The 20,823-nt window shown below is 52.7% G+C and overlaps 1 protein-coding gene across 1 annotated transcript in view; it reads right to left on the reverse strand.

Annotated features, from left to right (window-relative positions):
- Positions 1-2,269: 2,269 nt before the first annotated feature.
- Tgm2 (transglutaminase 2) overlaps positions 2,270-20,823 on the reverse strand; it is a 29,898-nt gene continuing 11,344 nt past the window's right edge. Inside the window, exons 4-13 of the mRNA XM_005082655.4 lie at positions 19,978-20,096; positions 18,229-18,357; positions 17,141-17,318; positions 14,924-15,059; positions 13,855-13,958; positions 12,329-12,571; positions 9,581-9,850; positions 5,706-5,866; positions 4,622-4,758; positions 2,270-3,819 (exon numbers count right to left, since the gene is read on the reverse strand). Coding sequence (XP_005082712.1) covers positions 3,669-3,819; positions 4,622-4,758; positions 5,706-5,866; positions 9,581-9,850; positions 12,329-12,571; positions 13,855-13,958; positions 14,924-15,059; positions 17,141-17,318; positions 18,229-18,357; positions 19,978-20,096 — 1,628 coding nt within the window. The 3' untranslated portion in view covers positions 2,270-3,668. The remainder of the gene's footprint in view (positions 3,820-4,621; positions 4,759-5,705; positions 5,867-9,580; positions 9,851-12,328; positions 12,572-13,854; positions 13,959-14,923; positions 15,060-17,140; positions 17,319-18,228; positions 18,358-19,977; positions 20,097-20,823) is intronic.

Below are 20,823 nucleotides of genomic sequence, written 5' to 3' on the forward strand. Positions count from 1 at the left end.
GAGGCCCTGGGGTAGGAGGATGGACCTGACCCCCCCCCCACAACTCCACAAGGGCTGCCAGGCACGTATGAAGTCCTCCATCCCAGGAACCCTGGTCCCTGGTGAGCAAGGAGAATGCTGGGAGAAACAGGCCTTCATGCCACACTGTGCTGGGCACAACTGCTTGTGTAGACTAAGGCTCAGTTTTGCAACCTACCAGCTGTGTGACTTGGGGCAAATTGCTTAACTTCTCTGCCCTTCCATTTCTGTATCTACAAATAGGTAAAATGCCACAACCCCCAGGGTTTCTAAAATCCCAGATGTGGAAGTGCACCACATAAACACATTTGAGACACTCTGCCTCTCCATGGAAGAGCCACAACAGGAACCAACATGTGTCTGTCCTGTTCAAACAGCCCTATTTCTCTAGGCTTTTACTGAAACTTTTGTATTCTAAGTAGGCAATGGACCTGTTGTGTGAGTGTTGTGTGTGTGTGTATGTGTGTGTGTGTGTGGTGTGTGTGTGTGTGTGCACATGGAGGCCAGAGGTCAACATCAGGTTTCTTCCTCAGCAGCTCTCCAGCTTACTTTTTGAGACAGGACCTCTCATTGAACCCAGAGATCACGATTTAGCTAGACTGGCTGACCCCAAGATCCACTACCTGCTCAGTTTCATCCTCCAGTGCTGGGACTGTGACCTTGGGTGCTGGGCTCCCAGCTTCTATGTGTGTGCTAAGGATGCTCACGCTTGTGGGGCAGGCATTTTTCTAGCTGTACTTTCGGATCACAGGAACAAGCAATAAGTAGAAGTGTTTACTGGCGTGGGGAGCGCTGGGTAAGCAGGAGAGAGGGCATAGGTCTGCTGAGCTGTGAACAGCAGAGCTTGCTGGGACAGCTCGGTCCCTCCATGCTAGGGGGGAGCAGGCAGGTAGGGAGCCTGAGTGGGCAGCCTTGACTTGAGTGAGTCTGCCCTTGCTGTGAGTCTGCCCTCACCCTGGAGCACCCAGAGCACAGTCAGGCGCAGAAACGACTGCTCACAGCACTGGCGGCCACCTGTGTAAACATCTGCCCGAGATGCAGAGGCAGAAGCATCTGGCACAGCCTAGGAAGACCTCAGAGAGGTGGCCTCCTCGGGGCCCGGTTTCCGAAGCCCAGTAAGAGTCCTCCATGTAGGCTGACAGGAAGAGTCAACGACAATAGGTCCCACCCAAGCCCGTCCTTCCCTTGACTGACCACCTCTGCTTTCCAGGGGAGTTTCCCAGAGTCCTTTGCCACCTGATCTCTACTAAGTATCTGCCAGCAGGCGACATGAAGGAGGATTAGCCAGGCCAGCCTGCCTCTCTGGTAACCCCTCCCCAGTGAGATAGCCCTTGCCATGCCAGGCCTTCCAGATTCCTGGGCCTTCAGTGCCTTCTAGGTCTTTTAGAACCCTTCTCCATGGGAAAAGACAGCTACGTTTATCTATTTACTTATTGTGTGTCTGCATCCGCATGCGGAGATGAAAAGACAGCTCTCAAGAGTCGGCTCTCCCCCTCTGCCACGTGGGTTCAGTCATGTATGTGGTAGGTACCTTTACCTGCTGAGCCATCTTGCTGGCCCTGTGTTCTAGTATGTCACTTACTGAGGCAACGCCCAAGCTACCCTAGCCAGCACAGGTATACAGCATTCAGGGATCACAGGGACTTGGCACCCAGGAAAGGTGATGTTAGGGTTATTTTACATTTGTGTGTATGTGTGTGTGTAGGTGTGCATGCATCTGTGTGTCTGTATGTGTATTATATATGTGTATGTGTACACTCATGCATGTCTGTGTGTACCAAATGCCAACCCTGAGGTGTCATTTCTCAGGTACTTGTCACTCTGTTTTTGAGATAGTCTCTAACTGGCCTAGAGCTCATCAAGTAGGCTAAGGTGTTTGGCTAGTGAACTGGAATCATATCCCTAAAACTGGGCCTATAGATGGGCACCACCACTCCATGGTTTGTTACCCAACACACGAAGGTGACCTTCGTGTGAAGCCAAGTAGATAAGGAAAGACAAGGAAGGGTATTCCGGGCACAGGGAACAGCATGCAAAAACTAAGAGGTACATGAGAGGAAAGGACACTGGGGGACAAAGGGAGTTCCTGGCTCTGCTAGTGGGAGAGCTTAATGGGTAGAGCCTTGAGTGCCAGGAAAGTGTAGGGCCAAGTTAAGGCTTGGGTGAGGAAGCAGGGAGTGGGCACAGGTGTGAGCGAGCCTCTCCATCCGCTCCCCTTCAGAAGCTCCCAAAGGATAAGGGTAGACCTTGCTTGAATGTGAAAAATAGACCTTTATTTCAGTGTTCATGTGTGCTTCAAAAGCATGCCTACTGCCTGCTTGGAACCCAAAGCTTGCACAAACCAACAGAAGCATTGCTGTGTGGGGATGGGCAGACACATGGCTCGTGGTACAATTCTCTGTGTAAAGCGGAAGTGTTAAAGGCATCAGTGTGATTCTTCTCAAGCTCTTCTCTGGGATTTCAGGGGGTCCCAGAGCCTCTGATCCCATCACCTAGAGAACTCCCCCCTGAAGTCTTCCAGTTTGAGGGCCCAGCCATGGAGAGGTAGTAAGGGATGGCAACCCCATAGGCTCCCATGCTTTCTTGTAGACAAGTGCTGTGCCTGGGGGTGCTGGCTGGTGGAGGCGTGGCCCTGGTGGACGTGACCAGCAGGGACAGTTAAGGCTCCTCCTGTGAAGTCTAGGCTAGGCACTGCAGGTAGCTTATGGGTAGTCCTGGAACTGCATCTGAGGGACTCGGGCATAGGTGAGAAGCAGGACAGTCCGGGCCCAGGCCTGGTGCTGCTGTCTCCTTCCTAGCGTGCCCTGGACCTGGGTGGCCAGCTTCAGAAGCATAGGGCCATAGGACTCTGCAGATGGGATCACCAATCATTGCTCTGATGAAGGAGCATCAAGCCCAGAAGAGGAGGGCAAAGTATGGCTCTCCTTGGGGTTCACACCTAGGCTCTGAATCCCAAGCTCCCCAGCCTCACTGCCCTTCCCTTACCTCCTCACCCCAACTGTGTCCTTCCAGATCAGTCCCATGTGGCCTCTCTGACTCTCTCAGGTCAGGGCTGATGTCACAGATGGAGTACTAGAGTTCAAGTCAGATGGCCCAGGCCCTGTTTGCAGGCTCACCCACTGGCCGTGCAAGTGATGGCCAGCCTACTGGCACAGCACAGCACGGGCAACCTTGGTTTCCACCCTGCAGTTTCTCATGGACATTAAACAGGCTGGTGGCCCTGTGAGAACTTGAGGTGCCTAGCACATAGTAGTTCCCTTTCAGAGGGGAGGTGGCTGGGATACCGATGGCTGGGGCAGCTGGGTTCCTTCATTGAGCCAGAGGGCTCTCCATCCCTTTGTGCTTTCTCTGGCGATCTAGGGACAGTTTGAACAACACAGGGTGCTGGCAATGGCTCTCTTCTTCCCCTAGCTCTGGTCTGCCAAGGCCAGGGTTCCCACTGTGTTGGCACCGAACATTCCTCACAGCTAAGGGGACAGATGGGGAACTAGACCAGAGGAACAGGATGGACCGGAAGTACATTTCCTTCCAAAGAGCCCCCAGGCAGCCATGTCAGCCTGAAGGGGTGAAGTTGCTCATTATCTTGGGATAAAGACCAGGTTGAGTTGAGGGCTGGCAGCAGGTGAGGTGGAGTTGGGTGAAGGGGTTCCTTAGGCTGGGCCAATGATGACGTTCCTGTAACCCTTCACAGACTTCAGCTTGTCACACTGGAAGTTCACCACCAGCTTGTGGAGGCCAATTTCAGTCGGGAACAGGTCGACCCTCACCTTGACCACTTCTCCTGCTGGCACTGGGTCTGAGCTGAAGAAAGAAAGAGGGTGAGGAGACAGGCCTGGCTGCCATGTGAAGCATGGGGCAGCCGTGAAGATACACAAAGACTTAGGCCAGGGCCTGGAGAAGGAGGACTAAGGCCAGTATTAATGATGGGTCCTTCTCATGGCCTATGCAGGACTTACAGAGTTGGGCCTTCTAGAGTGGTGTGTGTGTGTGTGTGTGTGTGTGTGTGTGTGTGTGTGTGTGCACATTTGAGTGCGTACATAAGTTTGGGTGTGTATGAGACAATAAGTACATATGCTCATGTGTGTACATGTATGAATAGGTGTGAATGGGAAAATTGCTTGTGGATGTGCAGTCCTGTGTGATGAGTAGATGTGCCCATGTGTGCTGGCAGTAGGGGCACATGCACATGTTCAGTGGCTACAGGAGAGACAACACATCATGTGGATTGTGCATGCACTCCAATTGCTTTGATTGTGTGAGTTCTATGGCACTGGAAAAGAAAAACAGCATGCGTTCCTACACGTGTGTGCACAGATGTGAATGAATGAAGACACACAGGCATGAGTGTGCATTTACAAACAGACTCATGTGTGGGCATCCATGTTCTGTGAGGAGTCTGGAGGCAGTACACCGTGACTGATGTGTCTTGGGTCAGGTGTGTGCTGGTGTGGGAACAGCCTGTGGGCACTCTGGCTTGGGGCTTAGGGTAGATGGATGCAGGTGAGCAGGAGATGGGTGTCGTGGGCTACAGGCTGGGCTGGGTTCAAGGGTGTCTCCTGGCTCCAGCCTCCTCCTTCCTGAGACCTAGGTTCCCAACACTTACACTTCCACAGACTTTTGCTCATTGGTCAGGCCGGCCCCCTCCACGGTGAAGATGCAGTCATTCAGGGGCTCAGAGAGTGGATTCCTCAGGGACACCTCAGCCACCAGTTTGCGGTTCTGCTTGGGCTCCCCCAGGACCTGCAGGGGGGAGGGCAGATGAAGGTTAGAGAAGGGGGCCAAGCTGGGTGCCTACAGAATTTGCCCCAATGCTTGCTAAATGAAGCCTCCCCCAGCTCTGACACGTCCAGAACAAGTATTAGTGCCTGTTTCCTATCTGCAAACTGCGGGTGGTGGCTATTCCCTGGGTCTTTTTCATGGAGCTTTACTGAGGCTCCCCAGGACCCTGGAGGTGTATGAAGGCTCTCCTGTGTTCCAGGGTCTGAAGCTGACAGGTCAGGACTGGAGCTTACTGACCCTGCCCTTCTCTGCTGTGTGGTATTGTGGAAATCGGACCCTCTTTGAGCTCTGTGAAAGCTGCCAGTTCTTCAGGACAGGGGAGCTAAGGCGTGCAGCCCTTGGCAGACCCTGGCCCATGACTACAAAGCACTCTAGGGCCACTGCATCTGGGGCTCAGGGCCACCTCAGAAGAGGGCTAGGAGGAAGATGGTGCTGACGGCACAATTGGCTTCCACCAAGTCTCTAAACATGCAGGGCACACCCCTGATATTTCCTGTGGCCACCCTTGGATTCTCACAGCATCCTGAGTGCCAGCATTGATGCCATCCCACAGAGGACTGAACTGGGACTCAGAAGGGTGAAACAGCACCTTCAGTGCCACCCAGGCACAAGCCTGGGCCTCCATGCTTGCCACTCCTCCCTGGCCCCAGAGGTATCACCAAGGTGGGTACGCTGGTCTTTTAATACCTGGATACTAGAATCCCACAGTCCCCCCAAGCCCAGGGCTCTAAGAGCCCTTTCCAGAGGCTCGAGTCCTGCATTCTCTTAGCTTTATGATACCCTCCTTCCACAAGGATCCTGGGGTCCAGAAAGGCTCCAGGCTGCAGGGAAGCAGGTATGTGCATAGGTGCAAGCTGCCTCTTCCCCAGCCCTAGACGGTCTGTCCTGGGGCCCCACCTGCTCCTTACCCGGATCTTGATTTCGGGATTCTCCAGGTAGACATCTCTCTCGGCCAGCAGGTAGCTGTTGGAAGCTGGCTCAACAAGGAGACCCCGCACCTTGATGAGGTTTGATTCTGTCAGGCACTCACTGTACTTCTCGTAGAGGATGCGAAGGGGGATGGTATTCTCTGTGGTGAGGGAGAGGGGGGTGTGATGTGTGAGCTGTGAGAGATGGATCCTCCCAGCTGCGGAGATTACAGACATGCACCGCCACACCTGGACAGTGCCCAGAGCCTCGTGCACACCTAGCAAGCGCTCTCTCACTGAGTTGCATTCCCAGTTTGCCTCTGTTCCTTCTAGCTGGTGAACCTGCAAGTGTCCACCTTCTAGGACCTGTTCACAGTACCTGGGCTTAGGAGGCTAGGGTGGGTTTCCTGAATGGGACATGGATGCACCTGGCTGCTGCAGGGAGAGGACAGCAGCTGACTGCCACACACCACACCTCTTCCAGTGCCTCCTATTTTACCTTCTTGACAGCCCAAGCATGGCTGTGCTTGGATCATTACCTGGTTTACAGGCAAGGGAACCAAGGCTTGGGTAAGTAAAATGGTATTGCCATACATCATCACACAGCTGAACATGCCACCCAGGCATCTGAGTCAGATCCCCACTGGGCCCACAACCTTGACCCATTTTATGGAGGAACACGTGCCTCTGCCAGGAAGTGCTCACCAGTGAGCCAGCTGGGGTCAGCGTGTGAAGGGCAGAGCTCCAACCAGAGATGATTGCAGAAAAGTGGCACACAGCTTAGGGGCTGAGGGTGGGCTTAATCTTATTTTTCTGGCAAGAAAATGGAGGCCTGGGGTAGCAAAGGTCTTTCAGATGCAGGCAGGTTTAGAGAAAGGAGCCAGAGCTGGGATCTACTGGCTTGCACAATGCACTCTGTCTCCTCACTCACTGATCCCCTGGGCAAATCCCTTTTACCACCACCACCATCATCACCATCACCACCATCATCATCACCACCATCACCACCATCACCACCATCATCACCATCACCACCACCATCATCTTTTGCTAAGAGAAGATTTTCACCATTATTTATAGCAAGCTAACACCATAATAAATACTAACACAAACCAACAAACTCTTCCTTGCTGCACTCTGGCAGGACACTGATGTCACAGGGTCCAGGGCTAATTGATAATGAGGGGACTCACAAGGGCTGGGGATCCGAAGGCAAACTAGTACCGCTCTGCTCCCACCATGCGGCTGCCACTCAGGTCAGCTGGAGGACTGACAAAGCTGAGAGACAGTGGCCTTCTCATTGCTGGCTCAAGCAGCAGGTGGCACAGGCGCTAGAAAGCTAGGCAGTGGGGTGGCCTTCCCAACTGCATCACCCCCAGAGGGATCTACTCCAGCCTGATGACATGATTGGAGAGCAAAGCCCCGTTCCCAGGAGGAAGACTGGAATGAGCAGCCCTACCCTGGAGGCATAATAGAAAGAGGAAACACCAGACACTAGGAGGATGTGGCTATAACTGTGGGTTTTGGCAGAACATCAGGCCAGGCCAGGCCCTGGAGAGCCAATGTTCACAGGTCAGTAACCAGGCCTTGGTCTTGGGCCAAATGCTGGCTGGGAGGAGAAACTGAATGTGGTCAGCCCAAGTCCTCCCTTGAACATTATGCCCTGTTCTTGAAGGTCCCCTGGGTCTGGTCCCTGAACCACACTGACCACTGGTGGCTGAGGGAGGAGAGAGAGAGAGCAGGGTGGAGGAAGGGGAGAGCAGCTGGGCTGCGGCCAGGCTGGGACAACTGAACTCCATCCAATTGTCCTGGGCCTGGCTTCCTGTCCATTAGCATGTGGAAGTCCCCAGATCGTATCATGAAAGAGCAATAATCGTCAACAATGCTGCCAAAGAGGAGAAGAATCCATCTCATGTGATCCTTGGATTTGGAAGCCCCAACAGGCCACGTTGGACTAGCTGTGCCTTCCAGTCGGAGCCCAGCACACAGAGCTCTTGCCCTGTCCTCCCTGTTCCCTGTGCTGTCTGTCCCTCATGGATTCCGGGCAAGCAGGACACCCTCAGCTGAACTGTGGGCCTGGCTGGAGCTCCTGCAATACAATGCAGGCTCTCTAATGCTATCTGTGGGGCAGAGGTGACTCCATGGCTGATGGTAAGGCGCCTGGCACTTAGCGCTTGGCCCAGGTTCATCACTGCCTCCCTCGGGGTAGCTCATTTAAAGGCTCAAGTGACTGGTATCGGCTGGAAGGCCTTAAAAGATGGACTGACCTTTGTACGAATGGGGGCCTGTGACCTGTATGGGAAAGCAATGTCCAGGGCAATGGCAGCAGGTGGTGGCAACCAGAATATGGGTATCCAAGCTACCCCATGCAGCCATGGTGACAAGGCCCTGCCCCTTACTCTTGGATCCAGATATAGTGGTGTCAGTGTGTTCTTCCCATGCCATCAAGGTGACAGACATACCCTGAGCTGATCCTGCCTCCTGTCACCACCGTGGTAAGGAAAGACCCTGCCTGTCAGTCTCTCTGGATGTCTCCTGAAGCAGAAGCATGGCACCAGGTTCTGGCCACGGTGACTCCACATCTGCTCTGAGTCCCCAGAGCTGTTCATCAGGCGAGTGTGCTGCGGCCTCCCGTGATGGGTGTGGTCACCTTGCCAGCCTGTGCACTGTGCACCGTGAAGGTGGCAGCGGCAAATGCCACGTGAGTCCAGCTGGCTTCAGAATGCATCATTCAATAGTGTCAGTTCTGGGACCCCAGCCTAGGGCGGGGGCTTTCCAAGCCTGGGAGAGAAGGGCCAAGAGCTGGTTTCAAGCTCAGGGCTGTCTGCCCAGGGAAGCTGAGCTATGCCAGTGCTGGGTGGAGGGCCTGGAGTACTGTGTGAAGGCAGGAGTGGGAGTTTGGGCCTCCCCCCTCTCCAGGCAGGTCCCACTGGCTCTTCATTACGGAGTGTTGATAGTGCAACCGTACACGACCAATGATGGATGGCTATGGAGATGGACTGTGTCCTGGCACTTTGCTATCTCAGCGTGCGACCTCAGGGCCCAGAACAATTTTAGGAGAACACGGAGGAAGGGAATTAGCTGGGACAGGAACACAGCATCTAGGAAGCCAGCAGGGTCGTGGGAAGATGCCATGAAACAAGATAGGCTCAAACTCCTGACTTGACTGCTCTGTGCCTCCGTCTCCTCATCTAGAAAGTGGGTGCAGTGACGGAATCCACACACCCCATACACACACCTTCGGGTTTTTGTTGTTGTTGTTTTGTTTTGTTTTGTTTTTAGACAAGATCTCATTATGTAGCCCAAGCTGGTCTCAGACTGTCAACCTTACTGCCTCAGCCTCCAGAGAACTGGAATTGCAGGTATGCTCCATCATACTGGCTCCCATTTCTCTTTTAGATATAAGAATTAAGCATGCTGGGAGGCTGGGGAGACCACTCAGTCAATAACAGACTTGCCTTGCAAGCTCGAGAACCTGAGTTCCATCCCTGGAATGAATACAAGTGAAAAGAAGAGAAAGGAAAAGAAGAGAAAAGAAAAGAAAAGAAAAGAAAAGAAAAGAAAAGAAAAGGAAAGGAAAGGAAAAGATGCCAGGCTTGTAATTGCAGTTCTGGGAGGAGGGATAGGAGGGGACAAGAGAACCTTGGGACTAGCTGGCCAGTGAGAGACCCTGTCATATACAAACAAAGGTGGGTGGTACTTGAGGGATGACACCTGTGGTGGCTTCTGCTCCCCCGCCCCACACACTCACGCATGCACGCACACTCACACGCCATGGTACTAAGAAAGTGCTTAGCACGTGCTTGGCCCTGGTGATGCAGGGAGGTGAGACACACTCGTGAAGTACTGGATGCTCTGGGCAGGCAGAGCCTTACCAGAGAAGGGGTCCAGGGTCAGGTTGATGTTCTCAGCGCCGCACTCGGGCCCCAGCACCCCGTTGTAGCTGACAGTGCGGGCACAGAGCAGGAGGTGACAGTCACGGCTCTCAGAGGTGTCATTCCCGATGTGGGCAAACACATCAAAGTCGTTGCCCATGCTCATGCTCTCGCCCACACGGATCCGCATGGCCACCCCCGTCTCCTCCTTCTCGGCCAGCTTGTTCAGGTGGTTGGCCCTGGTGAAGGCGTCCCTCTCCTCAGGCGACCCTGTACAATAGAAAAGAGAGCTCTGATCTTACCTGCGACAATGGGATAGACTTGATGACTTTTCAGAGTCCTCGTGACTCCAAGCAGCCCCAAGGGAGCCAATCTCTTCTCTACAGTTCTGTGCTAGGAAGTTGGATCCCATTCTCCACAGCTGAACTCCTATACTACTCTCAAAATCCAACCTTAAGCAACCCTTCCCCCCGAGAAGGTTTCCTTACCACTCCTTCCTTTATGTGTTTACCCTGCCCCCCCAGCACCTCAAGAGTCAAGGTTACATTTTTTAAACCTCTGTGCCGCACTCAGAGTTGTGACAGTGGATGGAGCACGTGAAGCAGGGACACAGTGATTTGTTAGTACAAGGACTACTCCTCCTGACGGCCCTTCCTTCCCTCCTCTTCCTACTGTTGAGGCCTCCAGTGGAGACGACCATTTCTCCCTGTGTGTTCCACCCACCCTCTCCGTGTGCCCTTCCCTTCTCTGGCCACTGTGATTAGGTACACAGCTGGTCTTCATTTGTAACAGATTTATTTATTGTTATGAGAATAGGTTTTATCTGCATGTATGTATGTGCACCATATACATGTCTGAAGCCCATGGAGGCCAGGAGAAGGGGGTCAGATTCCATGAAACTGGTGTTACCGATGGTTTGAGCCACTGTGTGTGTGTGTGTGTGTGTGCGCGCAGGGGGCGAGTGTGTGTGGGCAAGTGTGTGTGTGTGTGTGTGTGTGTGTGTGCTCACACATGCACGCGGCACTTTGTAGGTGCTGGGAACAAACCCTGACTCTTTGTAAGAGCAGCGAGTACTCTCAGTCGCTGAGCCATCCCTTCAGCCCCAGCTCTGTTTTTCTATCAGTCTATCAGCCTGAACTTTTGAAGGCCAGAGAAAGCATGTTTTCTTCTGTCTCCTCCTTCCCAGCTAGAACATGTCCAGACAGTACCAATCAATCCCCAGGTAGCCTTGGACTCAGTGGGGGCCAGGCCAAGGCCAGGATTGCAATATTTCAGTCACCTCTGTAAGTGTCGTGAAGGTTGGCACACAGTGAGACTTAGGAAACCTCTAACATACCAAGTGGGTTGGTGGATGCACCCAGTCAGTCTTGCGAAACCTTTTCCTTACTGATTCTCCACTAGCGAGAGAAAGATGCTGCCTTCTGGGTGGGATTGAACCTGTTACTATCTGGTTTTCAGGAATGTGCCTCATGGCATCTCTGGACTGCTAGCTTTTCTGGCAGTCCCTGCCCCAACACACCCCATTAATAACATAAGACACAACATGGATATTATCAATTTTCCTCCTGAGATCCACGTCTCTCCTATTTTGCAGCTATGCTCTCCAGTTTTATTGAGAGTCAAAACAATGAAAAAGTGAGGCTTACAAACCAGGTGGACAAGGATGAGGGCATGGGTCAGTCAGTGCCATTGTGGACCCACTTCAGATCCTGAGCACCCTTGCGAGCCCAGGCATGGTAGAGCATGTCTGTAACCCCAGTGTTGGGGATCTACAGATAGGAGGCTCCCCATAGTCTGCTAGCCAGCCAGCTTAGCCAGCTGGTGAGCTCTGGGCTCAGTGAGAGACTCTGACTAAAGAGTAAGGTGAGGCTGGAGAGATGCTCAGAGGTTGAGAGCACTTCCTGTTTCTCCAGCATCCACAGCACTCAACTCACAACTGTCTGTAACTCCAGTTCCATGGCCACCAGCACTCTCTTCTGGACTCCTTGGGCACACACACACACACACACACACACACACACACACACACACTCCATATGAATAAAAAAATAAGTCTTTTGTAAAAATGGAGAGCAATAGAGGCAACCAACATAGTCTCTGTCTCCAAATATATGCACATATGTACATATGCATATGCGTATGTCCACATGGACACACACATACACCACATTCTATCTCTCTCCAGACCATTTTTTTTTAAAGATGAAGGACCTCAGAGTTGGAGAGATGGCTTAGTAGTTAAGAGCACTGGCTACTCTTTCAGGGGACCTGAGTTCAATTCCCAGCAATCACGTGGCAACTCACAACTATCTGTAACTCCAGTTCTAGGGGAGCCGGGACCCTCATACAGATATACATGTAGGCAAAACACCAATGCACATGAAACAAAAATAAACAAATCATCTAGAAAAAAAGATAAAGGACCTCACTCACAGTGTTAGTATTGAACTCATGATTTTCCTGTCTTAGCTTCCCAAGTAGCTGGGATCACAGACATGTACCCCTGTGTCCAGCTCAGACAAAATCTTTTGTCGAATGATTTTTCTAAACAAACAACCCTTTACTACTATACTTCAGTGTCTACACCTGCTTTTGAGGAGTTTCTTAAGATAGATCACAACATGTGGGTCACTGACATAAATAGGTTGCCAAATGTAACACACATGTATACACAAGGCTGACGGGCTAGTAAAACTAGCTGCCCATCTGCAGGGCTAGGTTGAAGGCTCAGAGGGTGCGGACACCTACCTTCTGGGTACTTGTAGGTGTGGGTGATGTCCTCCCGCTCGTCACGGCCCACACTTTTAGTGCTGATCTTCTGCCCCACAACCAAGGAGCGGTTGATGGATTTGTGCACAGACCCATCTTCCTGCCGGATCCAGTCCACCACATCAGCATTGACCTCAGCGAACACAAAGGGTGCGTCGTACTTGGTGCTCAGGTCACCCTCCTTGATGGCCCGAACTGAGACTGGGCCACAGCAGTACGTCCCTGTTTGGGATAAGAGGGAGGAATGGGCAGAGCTACACAGAGGGTGACACCAGACCCCTTCATGATTGTCACACAGGCAGCAGGAGCTCTCAGGACCAGACAACTCTTTGGCCAGGGAAGCCATTCCCAGAATGCACCAGGATACAGACTCCAGAACAGGATGTTGGCATTCAAGTCTGAGCTTGGCCTGCTGTTAGCTGTGTGACTTTGGGCAAACCAGTCACTTCTCCGAGCTGCATTTTACTGTGGGGTTGTATCTGCACCCACCTAATGATGGTCCATGAACCACAGAGGTAAAGTTCTCTGTCTAAAGCTCCACAGTCTTTGATAACGTACCCCAAGGCATCTTAAGAACACCACGAGGCCAGGTCTTGCTTCCACCAACTGGGCATGCTGGATGGAGATTAACACCCGGGACAGCTAAGTCTCAGCCAATACTGAATGTGGGACCCGGGTTTATGAAAGTAAAACTGTCCACATCTACAGTGTTAGGGGCTAGAGACGGGTGGGGATATTCTGGCATGTCACAGCAAATGAAAATGGAACTCACAGGAATGTCACCCTGGGATACAGATGAGGCTACAAAGAGGCCACCTAACACTGTCACTCCTCACCTACTCCACAGTCCCTGCCCAGCTTCCAACAGAACCTAAAGGTCCAGTGGCGTTAGATGTAGAAAAATGACATCTTTAACTTTCTGAGCTTTGGCAGCTTGTCCTCTGACAAAAATCAAATGAAAAAGCACAGGGGCACTTACAACTGCCACTGCTAAGAGCCAGAGACATTTCTCATCACCTTGCAGTTGTCCCAGATAGCAGGAGCTGTCACATACACTGGCCCCAGGACTAGAACTTGCTCTGTGAGAATCAAGTGTTGCTATGCCATAAAGGGCTTTTTCTAGAATGTTGGTGCTCTTTGTATCCCTATGCCTTGGATTCTGCGCATTTAAAAAATATTCCAAGGGAATGTCTATGCACTTTGTCAGACTTTGCCTTGGTGATGTCTGTCTCTCTCTCTCACACACACAAACATCACATTTAGAATCACTGGAATCAATTGACGATGCTATTTTGGGGGAGGGCGAAGATGTTACTTTTTCTTTGTGCTTGTTTGCACTTCCCCTCCTGTACAACGAGCATGCAGTATCTCTAAATGATAACGACGTACACTATGAACGCTGATGAAATGCTGTCATGCCATCGCTGGCCTCAGGCTGGCATCTCAGCCCCACCATGCTGCAGCTCCTCCACCTAGCTTCCGTCTGGGAATGCTGTCCCACTCACCTTCGCTCTTCTCCTGTGGTGTGGGGTCAATGGCCTGCCACCCCTCATAGCCTGGCTCTAGGTCCGGCCTGGCCATCCAGGACTCCACCCAGCAGTGGAAGTTCCTAGTTGGGGACAGAGTCAGAAGACAGTTTTTGGTTTTGTTTGTTTGTTTTGTGTCATTCCCTACAGATCCTACTCACTTTGGGAAACCAGGAAGTCCTGAGCCCATCTCTCTGGCCTCTCCAGGAGCTGTCTCAGTAGCAAGCTCCTTAGTGGAGACTCCTTGTCCTCTGACCCTCCACAATCTTTGGAGCCCTTTGGTCTCACTAACCTCTCCTTCCTTGGCTCTAGCTCCTACCCTGCCCTAACTCCCTGCCTGGTCCAGACCCCCTCTCCACCCCCTGAGCACCCCAGCCTCAGCTCCCTGCTCCAGCCCTGGTCTTTGGGGATGCCTCAGTCCTCTCCTACTCTGAAGCTGAGAGTAGTCCTGGAAGTCAGTCAGGATCCCAACTCACATTCCAGACCCCGTCAGGCATTATGCTGGCCTGCCCCCTGTCACCTGGCAAGATGCATTCAGGCAGTACCCTGGCCAGCCCAGGGCTCTATGGCTGCTACATCACTACGTAGTAGTCTGCACACAGGTGCAAAGGTTTCTTTAAGAGGCAGGCTCCGCCCACCTCCTTGCTCTCCAACATCCCTCTAAGGAGGCAAACAGATGTCTGTTCTGTCTCTCCCCATTCTCTTCTCTGTCCCTTTCTCTTTCTCTCTTTTTTCCTCTCTCTCTTCCCCTCTCTCTCTTCCACCACTCCCAATAAAAGTTCCTTCGCATGTATGTTTCTGCCTGATAGCATGTTTGTCCCCTGCCATGGGATCCACCATGGTCCCACCTCGTGCTGTATTTATAACCCCCAGCCCCTCCCAGTTCCTCCTGCCATCCCTTCCAGGGCTGTCTGTGCTAGGATTTCTGCCTCTCAGCCCAGGTCCCCTGTGCACTCCTCCTGCTCAGCCATCGAGGTCCAGTTCAACTGTGGCCTATCCCAGGGAGCTTAGCAGGTTTCTCCTCTTGGTCTCGCCACAGGCCCCTCACCAGATCATCTCGCTCTTGTTGCTCTCCAGCTCCCCGAACTCATTACGGAAGTACTCGATGAGCAGGTTGCTGTTCTGGTCGTGGGCTGAGTTGTAGTTGGTCACCACTCTGGTAGGGATGCCAAGGCACCGGAGCACTGGAGATTGGGCGGTGGGAGACGAAAAAGGGTCCACAAAGCTGCCCCGCCCAGTCCTCCATAGGCCCATCTGTGCCCCAAGGGACGATGGGCCCACTGAACAGGTGGTGAGATTATGCACCAGTCACTCTTGCCCGGCAATGATGCCTACCTGGCTGGTCACCCCATGCCCACTATGTTCCTCTTTCATCACTCTAAAATACAAATAAAATAAATCTTCAGTGGCTCCCCATAGTACTGGACATTAAAGCCAGATCTCTGCTGTGGCCTCCGATTTCTGATCACCTCCTGGCACATTTCACTCCAGCCACACTGACCTCTAGTACCCCTCTAGCTTGGAAGCCCTGGGAGCAAAGCACAGATGATGAGGGAGGTCAGAACCAGTCAGGAACAGCAGGGGGCAGAGCAAGGTGCTTAGTGCTCTGGGTAGGCTAAGCTCAACCCTGCGGGCTCATCACAAAGAGGAGGGCAAGACTCACAAACGCCTCTCCCCGCTTTAAATTCTTTTGACACAGGGTCTCATGTAACCCTGGTTGGCCTAACTATGGAGCCAAGGATGACTCTGAACTCTTGAACACTGAATTTCTGTTCCTGATCCTCCTGCCTCCATCTCCTGTGCTCTGAGATTGCTGGACATTCACTATAATACCCATTTATGTGGTGGTGGGGTTCGACCAGGGCCTCATATTTGCTAGGTAAGCACTTTGCGAATTCGTTGCAAGGGCCTTGGGCCCACTAGGCAAGCAGGGTAACCCTGAGACATACCCAGCCCTTCCTGTAAAAGGGAGAGATTCCCGGGATGGGGAAAGGAAAGTAAATGTCTAAGAAAATAAAACCAGACAAGAGTTCACAGTGAACGCCAGTCATGGGACTTAGGTTTTGCTTTTCGTTTTGATTGACTTTGAATCTTTGAAGGGGGGTTGGGTGTGGTCTTTGCCCTTTTCCCACATTGGCCTGTGAAAGAGCTTCCCAGATGGCCTTGACTTCTGGCCAGGAGAAGGTGTTTGGAGGGGGAGGAACAGCAGTAACCCGCTACCTCTTGCCTGGTTCCTGCAGCCTCGGCTGGAGCTGGTGTAAGCCCTAGGCCTTGTTCCATACGCAGTGTGCCTCCAGGCACAGACAGGAGGCTCTGCGTTGCTTGGCTGCTGTCAGAGTCAGCATCTTTCCTGTCCCCAGGACAGTGTCCTGAGAGACCTCATCACCACAGCCTAAGGACTTGGGGCTTCCCCAGCGTCATACACACCTTGTTGAGGGCCAGACTGTGCCCTGAGCCAGCTGTGTGACCCCGGGCAAGTCATTTCCTCTCTTTGAGCTTCGTTTCCCACTGGGGAAGAGGAGCCTATAATAGCAGCTTGCTAGGATGTGGTGATTCAGAGGAGTGGTGTGACAGGCCCTTCTGCCTCATCCCAGAGCAGCACTGGGAAGTACTATGGGGCAGCCAGGGTGTCACATGCCCTCCAAGGCAAATGTCGTGTGGTTGATGCTGCTGAGGGCCAGGCACTGATAAGATACCCAGGGAGCCACCAAGACGCCTTGGGGCCCTTGATGCCCTTGGTCCCCAGGCCAAGCCATTCTTGCCTCTGCTGAGTGGCACTGTCCCAGGCCTCAGGAATCCCTGTGATCAGCTTTATCACTGTTGTCTCTATTTTTCAAGTGAGGAAACTGAGGCTTGGAGACACTAATTCTCTGCCCCAAGTCCACCTAGAGACTGGACAGTTAGACTAAGCATTGCTCCCAGGGCCTCTGAGCTGTGGACTTGAGGGTTTCCTTATCTCTTTGCATACCAGCCTAGAAGGTGGCCATAGCCAGAGACAAAGGCACCTAGGTAAGAGGCAGGGGTCCGGGATCTCTCCAGGAGACTTCAGGAGGTCCCTTGGAGGGAAGGTGTAGGCCCTAGAGAAAAGGATCAGGGTCTGGAATCCATGGGAAGAAGAGAGGCAGGAAAAGGACCAGCTAGTTGCCATATTGTCTAGGCTACATGGTATCGTAATAGCAGAAACAGTACTGAAATCGGGTCTCCCTGTGTCCCCATGGGCTACTGGATGCTGAGACTGGTCCCAGGCTACCCAGTCACAGCTTACCTGTGCAGGCTACGGCCGCAAACACCCAGCATTGCCCGTACTTCACTTGCTGACAGCCATGTTCCTTCCACCGCCTCAGGATGTCCACGCTGCCAATCCAGGACATGGGGCTGACACCATCCCCATAATTGTTGTCCCATCGGCCCAGAAGCACACCCTGGTCATCATTGCAGTTGACCTGCAATCAACAGAGCATCATGGGAGGCAGAGCTTGGACCGAGGTGGAGGGTAGGCATACAGCACGGGATCAAAGTCAGGCTATCTTAGGACGAAGGATTGCAGACGTAGTGTGTCCCGGTGCAGACAGACAGATGTCAGGGATAACTGGGGGGCGCAGCCAAGGGCTCAGGAGACAGAGGAAGGCAGAACCAGCAAAGCCATGGCCAAGAATTTGATTCAGGGCCTGAACCGCCCTATGAATCCAGGGTCACTCGAAAGTGGCATGGTGTGATTTAAGTTTTCCAAACACCCACGCTGGCCCCACGTATCTCCCAAACATCCACTGCTTCCAGAACAGAATCCAGCCTCTGGTCCACAGCCCACATGGCCTTGGATGCTCTGACCCTGCCCACCCAGCTCTTTCTGAACCCACCCACTCCCCTTGCTCACTCGACTCCAGCCTCTCCTCAGGCCCTCAGCCCAGGTTGTGTATCTTTTCCTTCTAGTCAGCTCTGTGGACCACACCTGAGCGAGGCCCCTCCGCCCCTCCCTGGGGTGGGACCCTGTGCTCAGCTGCTCACACACCCTGTTCCCCAAGCACATGCATGTTGACTGATGCCTGGGCACTCATTCCTCATGTTTCCACGAATGAATGTCTCCTCCCACCCACTAGGATAGAGTACTATGGAATTTGAGACCACACACAGTCTAGATCCAGCTCTACCCTAGTGCCCAGGACATTAGTGGCCATTGGTCAATATTTGCTGGGTGAATAGCTAAATGAATTACACTGGGAACCTTGTTTGTGTAAAGCTTTCTAAACTTATTTGCTGAGACCTACCTCTGCCCCGAGTCCTCATCATCCCCGACACAGAGCACAGCCTCATCACCCCAGAAGGAAACAGCCTGCCAAAGCCCCCCACACTCACCATGCCGCTCACCACCCGGCCCACATAGATGGGACTCCCGCGGCGGGAGCAGTCCCGGGCACGGTCCTTCAGGAACTTGGGGTTCACATCCAAGAGCATCAGGCAGGTGTCCAGGATTCCATCTTCAAACTGTGTCCAAGCAAACAATAGAACAGGAAGCTGGGATACCAGCCTCTCCAGGAAGCCGTCCTATACCCCTACAGCTGTGGGAGCCACAACTCCATCTTGCTAGTAGATGGGAGCCCAACTGGTCCTAGGCATCCCCAGGGTACCAGCTGCTGAAGGCCAAGGAGGGAACAGTGTGACATCTGGGAGACATGGGTGTGGAGAGGAGGGGCCTGCCCATGTGGCACCTCAAGGGTTCTCTTCCTGCCTCTGCTCCTCTTCTTGTGCTAGATGGAGCCTTGTTCCATGCTACAGAACAGCCCTCTAGGGCTCCCATCAGCCTGATGCTCAGGGATATTTACAACCAGGACTTTCCCCACCTCACCTCTTGGGGATCCTTTGCTTACAACGGATATAAGTTTTCCCACTTCTGAGTTCCCCCACCAAGCTAGCCTCTTGTATGGCAAACTCCTACTTGCTCTTCAAAGCCCAGGTCAAATGCTTCCTACTTCTAGAAGCCCTCCGAGATCACCATGGGCAATGAGGCTTCCTCTCCGTTAGGTCTCTGCGAAGTAGAACCTTGAAGGTCAAAGTAGGGATGTGGCCTGTTTCTCAGAAGAAAATGCAAAGCCCTGGGAGCCCAGACTGATTTGTGGGTGAGGTTTATGCGTCATGGAGACACGGCTCCCTCACTCCCACAGCCAGGCTGTCTGGTAGGATCTCTGCAGCTATGATCCATCAGGAGGAAGCTGTGGTCAGAGTGACCCTGAGGCATATGGGAGGACCTCGCTCCACCCAAGGAGGGTCTGAACACCAGACTCTGATCCAGAGGCTTGGAGGCGGGAGTGTCTCAAGATGAGTTGCACTCTAGGAGACCCCCAACACGCCAGCAGCCAGGCGCCATGGTTCTGCTTTCTAAGTTTTCTTTACGGGATCAAGAGGTTTTCTGGGAGTCTGGGTAATGAAGGAAATGAGATCTGGGGTTTGCAGAATCAGCCCTGGCTGGGAACCGGAAACAACAGTAGTAGCCAGCTAGCTGTCTAAGTTCAGCCCGGCCAGGATGCCATAGCTTTGCTGTGGCTGGTCTTGATTTGTAAGGAGCCATGACCTGACAATGGTCATTACTTTCAGCCACTTGCATGACAGGCTTGTTTGTTACTGAGCAGTGGCTGACGCAAACACATGTTCTCTGGATAGCAACATCAGCATCCTGGAAAAGCCTTGTGAAGGTACACACCAGCCCTACCCAGGTCTGCCTAATCAAAGGCTAGGGGTGTGGCCACTTGTGTTTTCTTGTATCCCAGAGATATTATCACCCACTTCCTGACACAGGCTGAGCACACACTGAATATCTGCTGAGTGTCATCACTTTGTCAAAAGGCCTTTGCTGCCCCCTCCTCTAAGAACCCCAGCTAGCTTCACTGCTCCACAGACTCTCCTCATCCTTCCCCTACCCTGAGCCCAGGGATGCTGACTCTGCTGTGTGACCTTAGGCAAGCCTTAGACCACTCTGGGCCTGCAGCTATATGGACACCATGCATTTCTAAAAGGATGGAATGGGTGACTCTGTAACCCCCTCACATTTTGAAATCTCAGGCTCCCCAGACACAGGGTAGTCACCGTAAGGGACAGGCACAGTCCTACCTGCCCAAAGTTCCAAGGCACACTCTTGATGAACTTGACAGAGCCCTGGTAGATGAAGCCCTGCTGGGTAAGGACGTATTCCCGTCGCTCCTCCTCTGATTCCAAGTACACATCATCCGCTGTGGACAGAAGCAAGGGAGCTCAGCTTGAGCCAGAAAGTCAGGGGTCTTGCAACATGGCATCTGGGGGCTAACTCCCTAGTCCAAGCCTCTCTCAATTAGAGAAACTAATCATGCATCCACTTCCCAGCATGCCCAGAGCTGTGATGAAAGCAGAACACATGAACCCATTTACTCTCCCCATCTTAAACATGGGAGGGAAGACTGAGGCTCAGAAATGTTTCACAGCTGAGAAAGCGCTAACATCAAATAAGTGATGGGGGAGGCTGGACTAGGAAGTCCTTGGTCCTGATGCTCTTTTGTTGTTTTTGGTTTTTGTTGTTGTTGTTGTTGTTGTTTTTTTTGTTTTTGTTTTGAGACAGGATTTCTCTGTTTAACCTGCTGTCCTGGAACTAACTTTGTAGAACAGGCTGGCCTCAAGCTCACAGAGATTCAGCTGTCTCTGCCTCTGAGTGCTGGGATAAAAGGCATGCGCCATTGCTGCCCAGCTCTGATGCTCGTTTTCAATGTGACCTGGGCCTTTGAATCCATCTCAGCACCTCTTGGTGCTGCCTAAAAGTGAAAGGTGTGGCAGACACGGTGTGCTGGGAACAGAGCCCTAGGCCAGACAGGAAGAAGGTACCAGAGCCAGAAAGACACCCTGGAAGGGTCACCACAGTCCTGGGGAGGCAGAGCCTGACCAACTTTGGGGTCATGGATGCTCCGTGAGACATGATTAAGGAATCTG

This window comes from Mesocricetus auratus, unplaced genomic scaffold (genome assembly GCF_017639785.1).
Source record: "Mesocricetus auratus isolate SY011 unplaced genomic scaffold, BCM_Maur_2.0 Super-Scaffold_100028, whole genome shotgun sequence".
Lineage (NCBI taxonomy): Eukaryota > Metazoa > Chordata > Mammalia > Rodentia > Cricetidae > Mesocricetus > Mesocricetus auratus.